At 32.4% G+C, this 18,379-nt stretch overlaps 1 protein-coding gene across 1 annotated transcript in view; it reads right to left on the reverse strand.

Annotated features, from left to right (window-relative positions):
- LOC145293215 (neuronal calcium sensor 1-like) overlaps nucleotides 1-18,379 on the reverse strand; it is a 220,937-nt gene that overhangs the window by 36,495 nt on the left and 166,063 nt on the right. The window contains exon 3 of the mRNA XM_080139754.1: nucleotides 6,606-6,654. Coding sequence (XP_079995880.1) covers nucleotides 6,606-6,654 — 49 coding nt within the window. The remainder of the gene's footprint in view (nucleotides 1-6,605; nucleotides 6,655-18,379) is intronic.

Consider the following 18,379-nt stretch of genomic DNA (forward strand, 5'->3'; position numbering starts at 1 on the left):
TTTCTTCTGACGAAACAAATTTAATAATTGACATAATTACATAAAGATTATGCACCACAAAATAAGTGCTGTTAAGAATTGTGCATGTCAACTTACTTAAAGGAATAAACGGTAAGATTGTCAGCATCTTGAAATTTGGAATATAGACTTTTGTCATGCTCTGTAGTTACATCGACCTTCATAAATTAAAGGATTGGTGAAAAGATAATGATAATAGGTGAAATATAATTGAATAAACATTACTATATATATATATATATATATATATATATATATATATGTACATACATATAAAAGAGATGAGTACTGGCTGAAGAGAGTTTGATATGGATATCTAAAACGGTCCTAATTATCAGGCTTGAAACCGACGGTACCAATGACTTATCTCATCTAACAACTTTCTGGATACAAAATACAAAATATAAATACGCTCTTATTTTTCAGATTTTCCTTTTAATTCAGCACTCTGCTGAATTTCTTTTTCATAAAAAAAAAAACTAATCATAATTATATATATATATATATATATATATATCCTCGACTACCCATGACCCGTTGGGTCAGTATGTTATATTAGCTATGGATTTCATGTATGAGCGCGAAACTTGTGACATAAAGAAAAGAGTTTTTTTGACATAACAGAAACATTTCTATGAAAGTATATTAAAATGAAAAATCACAAACGGATCATTCAAACATGAAAAAAGTCCTCCCTATTCGTGTAAAGTTACCTATTTTTCTGAATAATCGCTCAAAAATCGAAAATTAAACATGATTTTCCTACGAATCGAACGCCGATGAAAGTCATTTAGTAGCAAAAACGCACATGAACCTATCGATGAGAAATACAAGAATGAAAAACCCATATTGGAATCCTTCAACCAAGTTATAGAAACTTAAAATCTAAAAAAAAAGAAAATAAATAAAACCTGAAGCAAAAAAATAAAACCTAAATAAAGTAAAATAAAACTAATATTGAAACTGATTAGTAAATGTGTCAACAAATTCACCGTTCTCACTATTTTGTATCTAGAAATGTAAACAAAAAATAAAAAAGGAAGGAAGGAGGGAAGGAAAAGGGACAGATAGAGAGTAGTAGTAGTAGTCTTGGCTTTACTACAATTGTTCTTATATTTGTCAACGGGTTAAAGTTGTTTAGTTGTAAGAAAATAGCGACAGTATAGTTGTAATAAAGAATAGTTGCAAAACACCCTCACTCTTCCCATGTTAAATAATAATTTCGAAATAACGTTAATATTTCAGTGCGCAGGTCAAAATCTGCAAAAGAAGCGATTTGTGTTTTTATTTATGTTGTTATGGGTTAATGTTTATGCACACATGCGCAACCGGATGTTGTAAACCAGAAAGTGGGTTACATCAGTCGTTACAAGGTCATTTGAGTTATATATATATATATATATATATAACTCAAATTTGCAAGGTTGCGACACTGGACATACTAATGTTTTGGACAGATGGTTAGTTAAAAACCAAGTCCTCATCAAGTGACTTTAAAAAAAGTTTGTCTTTAGCAGAAGAAAACCAGTTCTCATATATACAAGATAAAGAAATATTATTTTAGGAAATAAATAACAAAAACAGATCACTGTAACTCCTAGTTTTATTTATCAAATCCATCAGATATTTTTTTAAACTATTTTTAAGAAGCACGTTAATATATTGTAAAATATAATTTTTTCCTTTTCTCATTAAAGAGTAAGTTTTAGACGATTGCATCAACCTCGTCAACCTAATGCAACATGCAAAATTCCCTCCTCTTTGGGCTGAGCACTGTCGTAAATGTATTTCACTTGCTGCTTATTTTTAGCGATTAAGCGAAGCTTACTATCTGTTTGTTTGTAAACAAACTAGTAGCTCGAGCACTGTTAAGCAATGGGCAAATGTTTATTTAATAGGCATATGATGAATCTTTACAAGCACCGATCCATGGTCCTATGGTTAGAGCTCCCGACTGTCAATGTAATATTTCTAGGTTTGATCCACAGCTAGAGAAAGGTGCTAGTCTAACTGCACTGATGAGTTGTGATACAACAAAACAGTACTGTATGTCGATGACATATATATATATATATATATATATATTCGTTTTAATGGAAATCGTTCCAGACATAAAGCTATTTGATGCGGCCAGATAAAGAAAAGTGCACATTACTGAGCTGCACTCAGTTGAAGATTAATAACTGCCAATATTGACACTATCTCCTATGATTTTTATATGTTGTTCTGTTTTCTATCAACTCTTAAAAATTACACAACAATATTATTAATATTGGCAGAGTTATTAAATGGGTCACATTTATACTAAGACACCTTATGCAAACTATCACAGATGAATAATAATGTTGATGTAAGAAGGGCACATATGCTATTCTATTCCATAGTGAACAAAATAAGTGTGGCTTAATGCTACAGGCATATTCAAAGGTAAAACTTGCACATTCTCATTGAACCGGCGTTTTATATATAAATTTTAATCTATATACCTACAAAATTGAGTTTTTTCTCACGCTGTCATTGATATTTAAAGACTACTTTTTCTATTTTAAAATTATTAAAACAAACTTCTTTATATACTCAGTAATGGATATGTGAGCAACTTTATGAAGGTTGACTAATTTGCATATTCCTTTGAAAAACGAGCATTCATTAATTAATTATTCATTTTATGGTTTCTAATAAGATTGGTTTCATTTAACTATTACGCTTAATTCTTTTTATGCATAGTTTCTACATCGTTCATAATTGCATAGAATTTAGGCTGAAAACGTTTTAGCACACCGACACGTTTATATATATATATATATATATATATATATATATTTCAGGTCATCCCATAAGTTATGTCCGAATTTTTACCTTTGTTTTTAAATTGAACGAAACTTTAAAAAAATATTGTGTAATTTTTTTACATTTTTATGTTTAGATGAATTTTAACTAATTACATTTTTTTTTTACAGAACGATAAAATTTAAATTTGCTTGATTATAATCCTACTAACATGGAAATGCCTAAGAATCATTTGAGGCATATAATTTATGAGTTCAAGAAAGGAAACTCAGCAGCCAAAGCGGCTAGAAATATTCACTCAGCTCATGGAAAGGAATGTGTAAATGAAAGAACTTGCAGAAGATGGTTTGCGAAATTCAGAAGTGGAGATTTCACACTTGGAGATGCAGATCAAACCAGACGTCCAGTTGAGTTTGATAAGTTTCTTGAAGCAGCTCTTGAAGAAAATCCTGCTTTCTCAGTTGAGGAATAAAACTGAGTTCAAACCATACAACTGTTCACCATCTTCAACAAATTGGAAAGGTTCCTAAACTTGGAAAATGGGTGCCTCATGAATTGTCTGAAAACAATCTCAAATCCCGAGTCAACATCTATTTTTCTCTCCATTCTCGCCAACTTCTTTCACCTTTTTTGGATAGACTGTAACTGGTGATGAAAAATGGATCTTTTATCGAAATGTTAAGCATTGTAGACAGTGGTTTGGTAAAGGGTAAAGACTTCAGCCACAGCCGAAAAGAGAACTTCATGGGAATAAGGTTCTTCTTTCAATATGGTGGGATTGTCAAGGAATAATCCACTTCGAATTATTAATGCAAGAATTAATGCTCAAATCTACTGTCAGCAATTAGAGCGTTTGAAACAAGCTTTGAGGGAAAAAAAGACCTGCTCTAGTGAATCAAAATGGGGTGATGTTTCATCAGGATAGTGCACGGCCTCACACAGAAAGAATCACCTCACAAAAGATCGAAGAACTTGGTTGGGAGAAAATTCCTCATCCACCCTATTCTCTTGACTTGTTTCGTAGCTTACGAAATCATTTGGAAGGAACAGCTGGAAGATGTTGAAACTGACATTTGTGAGTTCTTCGAATCAAAGACAAAAGGATTTTACAGTGATTGAATTATTAAGCTTGTTAATAGATGGAAGGAAGTCATAGATAATCAGGGAAATCATTTTGATGATTAAATATTTAATAAAACGTAACATTTGATCACTTCTTTTCTTTATTCATAAATTCAGACAGAACTTATGGGATGACCTGATATATATATATATATATATATATATATATATATATAAATGATCTTGTGTGTGTGAAACGTTTTCACTAAACCCCTTTCTGAATATTTGGTCTACGGACTAGAAACTTGATATATAAGGTATTTGGACCTCAGGAACACTTTTGATTTGTTTTTTGGCCTTTAAGAATAACTGCCAAGGGATCAAAATTGAAAAAAAAAAAATTTTAATTATGAAACGCAAATGAAAGTCTTTTCTGTCTATATTTAAATCGATTCATTTTTTTTTTTAATGTGCTCAATTGTCTTTATATAAGGCTTTGTACACCAGTCTGTCATGCTTGTTTGAAATAGCAATTTTGTTGGTTTGCCATACTTGCATTTGTAATAGCAATTTTATTGATTTCTCATGTGTAGGCTTGAAATAGACTTTTTAATTAGTTTGTTATGTTTGAATTGAAATAGCGTTTTTCTTGGTTTGTCATGTTTGTTTGAAATAGTATTTTCATAAGCCTGTCATGCCTAGGTTATTTATCTCCCACCCCACAGGGTGTTGATGTGACACAAAAATCAGAAAGTAGAATTTGAAAAGCCACGATCCTAGAGGTAGAGCACTCTGACCTGCAACAAATGCTCCGTTGGCATTCTGTGGTAGCATTTTAGTTAGTGTGTTATGTTTCACTTTGTTCAAAATAGAATTTATGTTATTATGTTATGCCTGAGCTAAAATAGGATTTTCGTTGTTCTGCATGGAATGGAAACGGGTTAAACCAGATTTCTCCTTTGGAGGAAGTTCCATGGGAGTATGAAATTAACAAGCGGTCCCCAGTCGCATGTATATCCCCATTAGGGAAGATGACGATGTTAGGTTTTTGCAACTCTTGCAAAGAGATGTCGACGCCCTACATACAGCGCCTGGAATTCTCAAATTAGTTACCCATCTGGTACTGACTAGGCTCAACATTGCTTAACTTTGGTGATCTAACGAGAATCGGTGTGTCAATGTGATTATGCCATTGGTCTGCATGCTTGAATTTGAAGTAAGATTTTTGTTGGTCTGTCACGTTATAGGTGGAAAATTATATTTTTCATCACTAAACGTGCAGATTGAATGGACGTATCTAAAGAATGGAACCGTTATTGTTTTCGTTTTATTTTTGTCATTATTTTCCAAACGTTTCTCATAATTAAATTATAACTAAAGAATTTCAACATTTGATCATTTTAGCAAGATAATTTTTTTTTTTTTAAGAAACGTTTCGCTTTTCTTTTTATTTCTTTTATTTTTATGAAACTTTGATGGCTTGAAGGAAAACGTATAATCACATTGAAGCCAGGGAAATAAGCTATTTGAAGAGTTATTCTTTTCTTTTGTCTTCCTTTTTATTCTCCATCGTTTTAAGATAATGTCTTGCTGGAAAAAATTCAAACATTTTACTGTTAATATTTTGTTTTCAATGCTATTTGTAATTGTCTGTTGAACATAAAAGAAATATTACACGAAAGCACTTTCACACCCTCGCACTGACAGGCTCATAAGAAAACCGATCTGCAAGGTGCTGTAAAGAGAGGTACCACGTCACGAGTCATAATTTCATCAATAATTATATTGTAGTCGAAGGTTGGACTGTAGGCAAGAAAATTCGAAAGTTTAATTATTCATATTTTTAAACACCCAACCAAGAACGGTGACAACATAATATTCGTTTTCCTTTTTAAAATAATCATCTATTACTTAAAATATCTTATTTAAGCATATTTTACGTCCGAGCAACACTGGACGGCCTGCTATAATGATTATATCACTCTGGCAGACGTTAAAAACATTTAAAAATAAATATTTAAATTTTAACGATATATCTCGCGGTTAACAGTGGCCGAATGGGTTTGGTCCTTGCTAATGGAGGCAGAGATGGCTTTATTGCTGGGTTTGGATCTCTTGACCAGCGTTAATCATGACATCCTGCACTGATGATTCCTGAAAGGATGAAAAAAAAAAAAATGTATCTGTAGGTATTTAATAATTATGATAGTAAATAATTATATATATTATATACTAGCAGGGAGACTCGACATTGCCCGGGATTGAATGAAGATCAACGAACGTTCTACACCATCAATACTTTTATCGTCCAAATCGGTGAAATTGCCCACTCGTGAATCAAATCAATTGATTGCCTGCTCTATTCGGGATACCAACGCGATGTACCAGGAAGAATCTCACATGCCTTCCCGTAGTGATTTGGTCTATAATACATTATAGAGAATCTACTGTTGATTTTATGAAATTATTTTTACATTAAAATTGTAGCCATATCGACCCAATAGTTTCCAAGAAAAATTGGAACTTATATAATCCCTAACTGTGCATGAAATGGATATAATACTTAGTTTGCTGCACCTAATAACAAGGGTTGGTACAAAAGTGGAGTGGACAGAAAGACAGACAGGCAGGAAGGTTAAGATAAATATAATATAGATACACATACTCAACTTTATAAAATAGGCATATATAAATCTCATTGCTAATGGCAGTAATTAATGGAAAGTTTTACTTACTTCCTTTTTAAGAACACCACTAGGACAGTCTTTCATAAAATCTTTATACCTGAAAATAGAAAAATACGAAATAGAAATATGATTATGTTTGTAGAAATTGAACTATTGTCTTTTTCAGAAAAAAAACAAAAACAAAAAAAAACAATACTGAGTTTTTTTTTTAAATTTATTTATTTCTAGAAGATATGTAGGTTCAATTCCCATATTCAGCAGGTACTTCATTTAAAAAATTTTTTTTTTTTTTAAAAGAAATGTCAACCTTTTTATGGCTATTCAATGCTGAAATCCAGTTCATTAACTCTCTTGCTTTGTCTTTTTTACAACCTAACATTTTTTATTCCATTTAATGCTGGACAGAATATTTATTGTTAATAGTTCATAGATTCATTTGGTTCATCTATATTACAACATATTACTTAACACCGGCCAGGATCAGAGTGTAGTATCTGTATCAATGCTACACTCAATTTGTTAATTTAGAGGGGGAAATCCTATACTAAGGCAATTTTATTTTTGCCTACTAGCAGAGTGCCCCTTTTTGGGGAGCTGGTTTTACCCCCACATTAAAAACGACCTTGGGTCACGTTTTGCTTTCATGGGGAAGCAAATAAATAGCTACATTTTGACATCTCAGTCTGTTGTTGATCTATTTTTCTAAAATAATTTTCGATACCCGTATTTTTGGCTTCATTTTTCTTTCATTTCTTTCCAATTTGTTTCCTTCCTCTCTATATTCTCCATATTACCACCTCCCTTTTCACTGTAATGCAACAAACTAACCTTAACCCGAATGTCAGCTCTTTAATTTTATCACTGTACCCACTTCATATCAATACATTGCCCCCCCCCTTTTATCCAATGCCCCCCTCCCCCAGGGTGAAATTACACTTTCCTTTGTCATCACACAATCTATATTGGTTATTAAATACTGAAACAATACTTATTGTGAACGTTCTATTACTTTGTTACATTTGTCCGTTTTATGGCATATCAACTATTTTTGGCATTTTTTACACTTTATGACCTGAATTATAATGTAGATGATTAAAAAAATATTTATCGTTAATTTTAGTTAGTTTAAAGGTCAATGATAATAGTTGTCTTCAAACTGGAAAATGTAGTTAAACTACCACTGAGAAGTTTTGTGTTTCATAAACTTACCTTGATTATTATCCATAGTGCTTGAAAAAAGTGCATTTACAACAAACGAAATCTTCCACTCTTTGAGACAGATGGTGGCATACTGAATGTAAGCAATGAACAGTTGCAATCTGGAGGTATCTGACATCTACCCAGATACTGAATTAATACGTACAAGGCGTGTTTTAATCAATTCCCACCTTATTTATGCCGTTATATATTCATTTATTTATGACTGAACGAATTAGTTCAATTAGGGAATAAAAGGTTAATTCTCAAATTGTAAATGACTCATTAACCCTTTTCAGGTTATTTGATGATGAAGCACAATATCTATTGAAAATTCTTCTTACACCATGCTCCTGGCATATTCAAACATGTTATGGAGTTGATACAAGAGGTGGCTCACTGTATATGGCCAATTCTCCGAATAGATCAAGTGTATAAAACATATGCAATCTCATCAATACAAAGTTTCTGATGAAGCACGATTGATTTTTGCTTCTAGTTTGCGACCGCACATTTATCTGCTTATAGCGCAATCATTATGCCAAAACCTTTGTAGGTCAGAACTGTTTGGAAGTCTATGGCTACTACAGGTTGACCTGAATCTTGAAGGAAATGTACCTAAATGTAAGGATTGGCAGCAGCTTCTTGAATCTTCCGTGTGGAACACAAACGCAAGTAGTGATAGAGCGTTCACAACCACTACTAGCAGGGGAGATGAGGGTGACTAAGCTGTTAGCAACACCCTGACAAACTGGGTGTGCCAAGTTCGAATCCAGTTCATTCCACAGGAACATTTTTATTTGGGGATGTTGGCAACGTTCACTTCTTCCTCTCATACGTACCTGATATCTTTCTAGAAAGAATTCTAACTTAGAAAGATACTGAGGAAACGAATGCCAATCATCCAATTCATATGAAATGAACGAACAGCAACCACCACCACCATCATCATACAACATGGTATTGGTGACATTGAAATTTTCTCGATTTCTATCTGTGCGGTCATTTCAAAGATTATATCCATGAAAACATTCTGACTATTTCCAAACTATCACAGATAATCGTACAAGCTTGCTTCAAGAGAAAATGTCGGCATTGTCAATATTCAGAGAGAAAACTTGTGTACAGATGGGTGAACAAATTCAGACCTTATGGAACGAATGCTAAGGGCAAAAAATCCACTCCTTCTGATCGACTATTTTAAAGGTTTCTATAGCATATAATTATAAAGCTCTATCTAGTATTAAGAACTTTTGAAAAAATATTGATTTTAAGTTCATTTTATGAATACACTTGAACTTACTGAATTCATATAAGTTAAACAAATTCAAATGTATTGAAAAAATTAACTTAAAACCAATCTATATCTAGAAAAGTGAGAATGTGTGTGTGTGAAGACAATTCTTAACCTATATACTTAAATTTTTTACCTTTTAATCTAGACTTGAAATTTAGTATATAAGGTATTCAGACATGTGGAAACCAATTAAAAAGTTTTCCACATGTAAAAAAGGGCTGCTGAAAGGGAAGTTCACAATTGAAAAATTGATATTTAGGGGGTCATCAGATTTTTATCTGTCAACTGTTTCACAACTGCGTGAACATAAATTATTTACATGCCAGCTTCTTATACATTTTAAAGATCGTGGCAAGCTGGCCGAATGGTTATTGTACTTGACTCACTGTCTAGGTCTTGGATTCGATCTCAGCTCGAGTATTTATACTTTATTTTTACTTACAAGAAATCAACAGTTAAAAACACATAATACTCACATGCACATATGTCAGTTTTTTTCTGTTTTTTTTTAAACTTCATTTTTTGTTTTTATAGAAATTTAACGTTCACTTTACAGGTAAATTTGCTAGTATATATAATTCCAGTTTAAAGATATTCAAAGATGAAAACCAACGAATTTAACAATGTTTATATAATAGAGCTCAATAAAAAGCGCAAGATATACTTTCATTTATATTCGTTATATTATATAAAAAAAAGATTTTATAATCATTATATATATATATATATATATATATATATATATATATATATATATATATATATATAATTTATATTCTGATAAACATTTTATATGGCCACTATACAATCATGATTGAATAGAGATAGGACGAAATCTTTCAAAAAGAAGGAACTCATGACACCTGATGAGGTCATTGGTTATTTATGACTGACTGACTGAAACATTGTCATGATTGTAGTGACCATATAAAATGTTTATCTCAATATAAATGATATACGTTTATTCAATATATATGATGAAAGTCAATATTCCAAATTTCAAGATGTTGCCCATCTTACCGTTTATTTCTTTAAGTATGTTGAAATGCTCAATTATTGACAGTACCTGTTTCGTAGCACGGATTCATTCATGTAATTATTATGTCAATTTTTTAAAATTTATTCTGCCCTTCAAAAATGGTTTAATAACTTTTTAATTTCTTCTGCCATTCAAAGATGGCATGACAAAATAAAAAATAATTGCAACTTCTCTTCCAATTTTCGGATTTTGTAATCAAACCCATATTCCTTTATTTTCTTTTAAAGTTGATAAGTTTTTTTTTTCTTCTGATGAGCAAAAGGCAGAATAAATAAAAAAAATTAACAGAATCACATGAATGATACTGTGCTATGAAACAGGTGTTGTCAAGAATTGAGCATTTCAACGTACTTTAAGAAATAAACGGTAAGATGGTCAACATCTTGAAATTTGGAATGTAGACTTTTGTCATATCTTTATATATATAAAACAATTATAAAATTTTTTTTTTATGTTATTTATTCAGTATGATGTTTCAATATAAGAGTTCTTCAGTTATACAAAAGCTAAAAGAAAAAAGATGTTTTATTGCCATAAATAAAATTACAGATGGATAAGATAAGGAAAAAGAAAGAAAAAGGTAAAGAGGAAAGTGTGAGAATAGATTTCTGATGAACTGAATAAAGCCTTCTTCACATAAAAAGATTTTATAATTACCTTTATATGGTGCTATCAGATAGTTTCTAACATATATATATATATATATATATATATATATATATATATATATATATATATATATATATATATATATATATGAGAGAGAGAGAGAGAGAGAGAGAGAGATGCATACATGTACACACACTGCAATAGATAAACATTGGAATTGGGGGAAACAGATGAAGAGTTATTGATTTTTGAATTTACCAATATTGATTTTTGTTCGGCATATTGCAGTTCAATAAGAGCAAGCACACGTATAGATCTCTTAGGGTTGAAAACGTTGGAAAATATTCTATTAGCAGATGAAAAGATTCATGCAGGATCCATTTAACCTGATTTGGAAGAGAGGGGAAATGATGATGGTGATTTGTACGATGAACAAAATTCGAGCCGTAAACGATATGGTATTGTCATTACGTTCACGAATAAATAAACCTTGTTATAAAGTCATGAACACAACAAATTAGTTCAGTCAAATAAGCCTTAGTTTTTACAAAGCGCAACAAAAGTTGGTTTAATTTTTTTTTTTTTTAGATGATTGATAAATCGTATTATTTAGACTACTATTCTCATCTTGAGTGTTATTCATACAATGTTTCGGTCGATGTAACCTCTGGCCTTTTTCAGATGTATCTTGTCAAATTTTGGAATATTTCTGTCAATCTTGCAGACCTGCAAGGACCTGTGGCATAGTGGATAAAGTACTTGGTAAATTCAATTGAAAGTTACATTCTTCTGGAGGTTGAAGGTTCAGTCCTCAGTGTGGGTGACACTAAAAATATAATTGCAGATTAATTAAGACTTTTACCCAGTCATACCTAACAGAAATAGAGCATGCTACCTCCGCGGAATAAAGGGTTCCGTTTGAAATTCTGTGAAGATTCCAGAGTTCAACAAAATATACCTGAAGAAGGCCAGAGGTTACATAAACCAAAACGTTGTGAATTTAACACTCAAGATGCGAACAGTTGTCCGAAAAATCCAGATAATATGTATAAGGTTTTAACATACTAAGAGTCTAGAAAAATTTATTATGTGAATATGCCAATTTGGTACTTTTTCTCAACAGGTGCCTCATATTTTTCAGTATGCGTGATGATCACGCCAAGGCATTATTTGAAATTTTTAAATAAATATGAGGATATGAAAGTATATGTATTGAACGCGTCTTTAATCTTGCAGCAAATATTAACCTATATAAAAAATAGTTTAAAGTCAATCTTAAGGTTTCAAAAAATTTCTTTAAAAGATACATTTTTTTTTCATATATACTTAAAAGAATATTTTCCCATTATTAAATTACTTGGATATTTTATAGAATTATGTTATTCTTTAAAAAAACAAAAAAAACAACAAAAAACTGCATATATTATCACTCACCCCCTATACAAACACACACAAGCACATCAGGAGGTTATGTTTTAATCTTTTTTTTTGTGTGTGTGTGTTTTTTTTTTTTGTTTTTTTTAGTAATTTTATGCAAAAAATAAATCACCAGATTTGAATGCCTTTACAAAAGCTTTATCTTGACCCAGGAGAGTCCCCTACTAAATTTCTGTAGGTCATCCAATTCAATGTTTGAATCTGGGATATTTTTCATCATTGTCAAATGTAAACAAAAAAATATATCTTTGTCAGTTTTTTTCTCTATTCTTTTGAAACTTGAAACATGGATGCCAGATAATATTTACATATCATCTGTTCAGATTCCACCTGGATCTAATGCAGATTCAAGATTTGACACCACTTTTTATTATAACATCTAACATCACAATTACCAATTTTGCGTGAATTGCTGTCAGTTTGGCATTTCTCGATCAATCTGTGCAAACTTTCCCAGTGTTTTTGTAGTGTCTCATTTTCATAAACATTGCCAAGTTTTATCTGCATATTAGGATAACGAATAAACCTTAGCGGAGAGTTGTGCTCTCCGAGTCCTTTTTGTTATTTAATTATTTTGTCATCATCTAACTCAATATTATCTCCAGATACTAAGAAATTAGTACAATCTCTATGACAACACTCTCCACATGCTATTGAACAATTCAATCCATGCTTTTTACAGGTACATCATGCTGTATTGCAATCTATTTTGCAGCCTCACTGGATAAAGTTAAGACTCTCTGGTGCTGGTGTAGGAGTCATCCTACAAGCAGCAGCAGCGACAGCCACCATTATCATTTTTAATCTATGATTAATTCTTAAGCTTGGCACGGATTGGTGAAAGTATTTAACTTCCTTTCTGGTTGACCAATCAGAAGTCATATCTTATGTGAACTAAATACAGTACCGAAGCTCATAAAAGACTGACAAGCTTAGGAATGAAGCATAGTTTCAAAAGCAAAGTCAACAGAGTTCAGGCCATTGTTGAGATGGCTTGTTCCCCCTTGATCGAGGTATGTTTCTGGTCCTTTGCATTCCTAGGAGGTTCACCCTCCCAGGCTTTGCCTTCTCCCTTTGAGAAGTGACCAATTTATTGCTAATCACCTGAGCGCCCCTACCAGGGAATGCCAATGGAGCTGTCCAGGTATATTTTTGTCAGCCAGAGTGCTTTTCCTCTAGGGGAAAAGGTGGCTTTCCGAATCCCACTTTTCAACCCTTGCGTCACATCATCACCGCCATGAGAACAAGATAAATTACTTCACTGATTTTACTGGACTAAATTCCCATGTGTATATATATATATATATATATATATATATATATATATATTATATATAGCTATGAAATATCAGCATGTTGTAAATGTGCACCTCTGCGTCCCTGATTGTATAAATACTGACTGAAGCGATATTCAACACATTTGTATATACTCTATTTACGACCCTGGCCACGAATGTGCTTGTGTTTATTGTATTGGAAACTAATGTATTCTTTGGATTGTATACATATTTGAAACCATTTTCTTTGTGCACTGTTTACATATTACAGCTTCGCCCCCCCCCCCCACTTTATGCACATCTTCAACAAACTATTTAATTGGATAAATATAGGAGATGTTATTGAATTCGACTGTTTCTTCTGTTATCCTTTTCTGACGTGTGTATTATCTATAATGCAACATGCAAAATAGCAACACACACGCAATATATATATACACACGTTATATAAACCTTTAAAATGGCCTTCACAAATACGTCTGTTTCAGTACTCTTACTAGCTCACAAGGATCAAAAGGTTTTTTGGTTTTTTTTTACAAACTTTTGATCCTGATGAGGTAAACTCAGTACCGAGACAAATGAATTTGTGTAGGTCATTTTATAAGTTTACATAACGTGTGTGTGATTATGCCATATAAACCAAAGTTAAGCAAAGTTGAGCCTGGCTAGTACCAGATGGATGACCATTTGGGAATTCTAGGAGTTGTATGTTTTCTCCACTTATCTCAGCATTGTTTCCAGTCGTCCTGAACCTCCAATTGCCACTGGTATTTAACAATACCAACTCAAGAGAGGAGTGATTGGAGATTGTCCAACTTTTGCCACAAAAAAAAAAAAAAAAAAAAAAAATTCCATGTGCAGGCACCCTTACAGTGAGAATCCATAGTCTGTCAAAACTGAAGGAAGCTACCATATATATATAATTATTATATATATTATATATTACATATAATTTCGAGCATGAAAAGTAATATGGTTAAGATAAAACTTAGAAAAGTAAAAGGACTAGTTGTCAAAAGTGGAAAAGAAAAAATTCTAGTAAAAAATATAAATTTATAACTTGAAATATTTCAGCATTAAGAATTTTAAAAATTCAATTTAACATTATGCAATCAATTCTTAATGCTGAAATATTTCAAGTTATAAATTTCAAAATTTATATTTTTTTACTAGCATATCTTGTCTTTCTTTTCCAGTTTTGATAACTAGTCCTTTTACTTTTCTTAGCTTAATCTTAGCCATATTATTTTTCATACTCACAATTTTCTATGTAATCAATGATTTTTTCCAGTCTTTGCTTTGTCAACAATCCATAAAAAATTATTACCAACTTTTTAAATTGACTAAAAAAAATTTAAATAAAAGACGTGATTAAGTAAATAAATAGTTAGCAGTCAGTTTTGACCAGTGAGCCAAAGCGAAAAGTCGGTTAGTGATTGAGCACAGCAAATAATTAGTGACAGTACAGCTGAGCGACAGATCAGGACAGTGGTGAATTATTAAGAACAGTAGCAGCTGAATCAACGTAATTGTGGTGACAGGGCAAACAACACAGGCGGGCAACGAATGAAAACACTGCAAGAGCAAACAGATTTGGTTGCTATGGTAACCAACAGCCAATCAGAAAATCGTCTCTCCATTCCTTACATATTCTGAGAACTTTTGAACACTAGTAATTTTATTATAACTTGTTTTACTGAACGAAAATTGAAAACCTCTTTTCAAAATATAGCTTATGAGCTGTAAAAAGTGTTTGAAATTTGATTGTAGTGAAGCTTTAAAACAGTTCTAAATGAGTAACACTAACATTTAACCATATATTCAAACACTAGTGTGTTTGAATAAGATATATATATATATACACACACTCACAGTGTGTGTGTGTGTAGCTATTTTGCATGTGTTATCATGGATAATATACACATGTGTCGGAAAAGAGAAAAGGATAAATTTTAAAGAAAAGCAAACAAAAACAAGCAATTAAAAGAATCGTTTTTTGGTATCGGCACAAATTTTTCAATTTTGATATTTAATCTAATAGCCCCAAAAGTTTCACTTTTCAATTCCAATTAATCGTCCCAACACTAATGCTTGCAAAATATTAAATTAGAATAACTTAACACATATAAAGAAAAAACAACAACATCGCAGCAAGATGTATCACAAGGTCAGAAGGTAAGAAAAGTAAAATCAGTTCTCTTAAAAGAGGTAGAGGCACCTGAAAGACGAGACGCAAAGCCTGGGAGGGTAGACCTCCTAGGACTACCCAAAGTGAACGTCTGAGCCCACCAAAATAACCCAGTTTCTGTTGGACCGATTGTCGAGGTTAGAACCCAGACTACCAAGTTATCACATTGATATCAAATGAATGGCACAAATCGCTACCCTATAAAATTTTTAATGTAACTATGTTTATAGCCTCTGAATAAGTCAATTATTTCAATAATAGGTATATCAGCTTACCCCTATCACATTTACCTATAATTTTAGTAACTTGTGTCTCCGGGCTTCTTCCACCTTTGATACAAACTTTTCATCTATACTTACTACTACCGGACATATTCAATCCATGAAATCGAAGGAGCTCAATTATGTCTCAGAAACTTTTCCATCTTCGTCTTGTAGTAAAAGGTGGGAAGGAGTTAGGGTTAGAGTCTAATAATTGGCGGTACGAGTTGAACAGCCGTGGGCTTCTCTTTACACAAATTTCTCGCTGCCATCATATATGCCAAAATCAATCAGTTCAGTTAGTCGATTTTGAAAGCACGCCTCAGTTTTTCTCAGATAAAAATGTCTTGTGGCATATTTTCGCTTTTAGCAAAATTGCTTTCCGTATTGTAGCATCTGAACATTTACTTTTTTGTCTGTTTGTAAATCTTTTTGATGATGGCTACTGTCTGTCTCTAAAAGTGAAAGAAATTCGAAAGAAAAAAAAAAACACGAACAAAACCCCAAAACTATTGCATTCAAATTATTGGCCATTTTTTTTTTTTTTTTTTTTTTTAACGTGTTGCCTTCTGTCAAGGAGTTATGCTCGAGTTTGAAATAAAATTTTTATCGCTATGTGTGCAGATTGAATGGATGTATCATTTTACAGCACTTATCTCTACAAGTTAATTTGTCATGCTTAAGTTTGAAATGGAATTTTTGTTGGTCTCTCGTGCTTAAGTTTGAAATAATATTTTTGTCAGGCTATCACATTTAAGTTTCAAACAGCATCTTCATTGGTTTGTCATATCAAAGTTTAAAATTGCATTTTCGTCGGTCTGTCACATTTAAGTTTTAAGTAGGATTTCATCCATCCACTATATTTAAACTTGAAATAGAATTTTTGTCCGACCTTCTTCAAATGTATCAGGTCGAACTTGGAAATCTGTCAAATTCTGGAATCTGCATGGAAATTCGAACGACACCTTTTCTTTAATCCACTGGGGAAGTATGCTCTCATTTTGTCAGCCATGGTCAAGTAGATCTTAAGCCATTTGCAATAAGTATTGTCTTCAATGGATAAAGTACTTGAAAAAATTCAGTTGTAAGTTACACTCTTCTGGAGGTAGAAGGTTTAATCCTCAGTGCAGGCGACACTCAAAATATAATTACGAATTACTTCAGACTTTTATCCAGTCACAGTTGACAGAGTGAGACCATGCTACCCTCGTCAATTAAATAAAGGGTTCTGTTTGATATTCCCAGCAGAATCCAGAGTTTTACAGAAAGTTTTCAGAGTTCGGCATTTTAAGAAGGAAATACTGTTATGTAATTGAGAACACAAGAAATTTGTTATTATCTGTCTGTCGATCTATCTATATATCTGTGTATTAATGATATATTTATTGATCTAATTATCTATCCTTTTATCTATCGATCTATCTATCTGACTGGCGTGGTGAGCTTGTTTTGAGATATTGTTAAAACATGTCAGTCACATCAAACTTGGTGACTGATCAATTGCACCGGAAGAGTCTGATAGCCGACCCGGAAGTATGTGTATGTGATCATGTGTTCTAGTTAGCTGAGAAAATAGTCGGAGTTGAATTGAGGACGTCAACGGAAGAAGATGGTCTGAAAGGAGTCTTCTGTCAAAGGGGTGAGGGAGCGTCTCAGTCGTGGGACGTGTAAGAACCAGTCATCCAAGTAAAGATTGTCGATTGCTCCTCTGCTACACGTAATTCCTGGGAGTGAACAAACTATAAAAAATAACACATCGTCTTCAGTTAATCGCATGCATCATCTTGTCAAGAGAATCAACTCCCTCAAGATGAGAGAAGAACCTCCCGGAAACAGGCTGACCAGCAGAAACCAGGTATGCCACGTTTATGTATTCGTGCTATATGTGAACATACACACACTTAAGACATTACTAACAACCATGGAAGGGTTAAAGAAAAGAGTTAATTATCCATTGAGAAAATGTTAAGGACACACCTTGACTGCAACACGATAAGCTAGGGTTCAATTAACGAAGAACCACTAAGACATTTAATGACACATACACACATTCAGATGAACCCTCAGTCACAAGTACATATCTCTGTATACCATGTTGGTACCCCATTATATAACAGATTACATCAACCAAAACGTGAAAATAATATTCAAGATGAGAACAGTAATCCAAATAATCCAAATTCGTGAAATTAAAAACGTTTTTTAAACTCAAATAATAAAATTCATGAAAGTATTTTCTTTTTTTTTTAATTTTTTTTTTTTTTTTTTTTTTTTTTCTTTTTTACATGGAAGTCACCACTTATGGCCCGTAAGCCACTCAGGGATAAGGGTTATTGCGTGTACAGTAATCAATGGGATAGTATCATAGTAATCGTTAGTATTGGAGATTTGATAAAGTGTCTTACTTAAGGGGGCGGTTCATCAGGAATTTGTTTATGTTGGAGTTGAAGACATCCAGGTTGTAGTCAGGTGGGAAACAAATGGAACAGAGTTCCACTGGCGTGCACTTCTAAAAAAG

This window comes from Euprymna scolopes, chromosome 2, assembly GCF_053919585.1.
Source record: "Euprymna scolopes isolate OS-2025 chromosome 2, ASM5391958v1, whole genome shotgun sequence".
NCBI classification, from domain to species: domain Eukaryota; kingdom Metazoa; phylum Mollusca; class Cephalopoda; order Sepiida; family Sepiolidae; genus Euprymna; species Euprymna scolopes.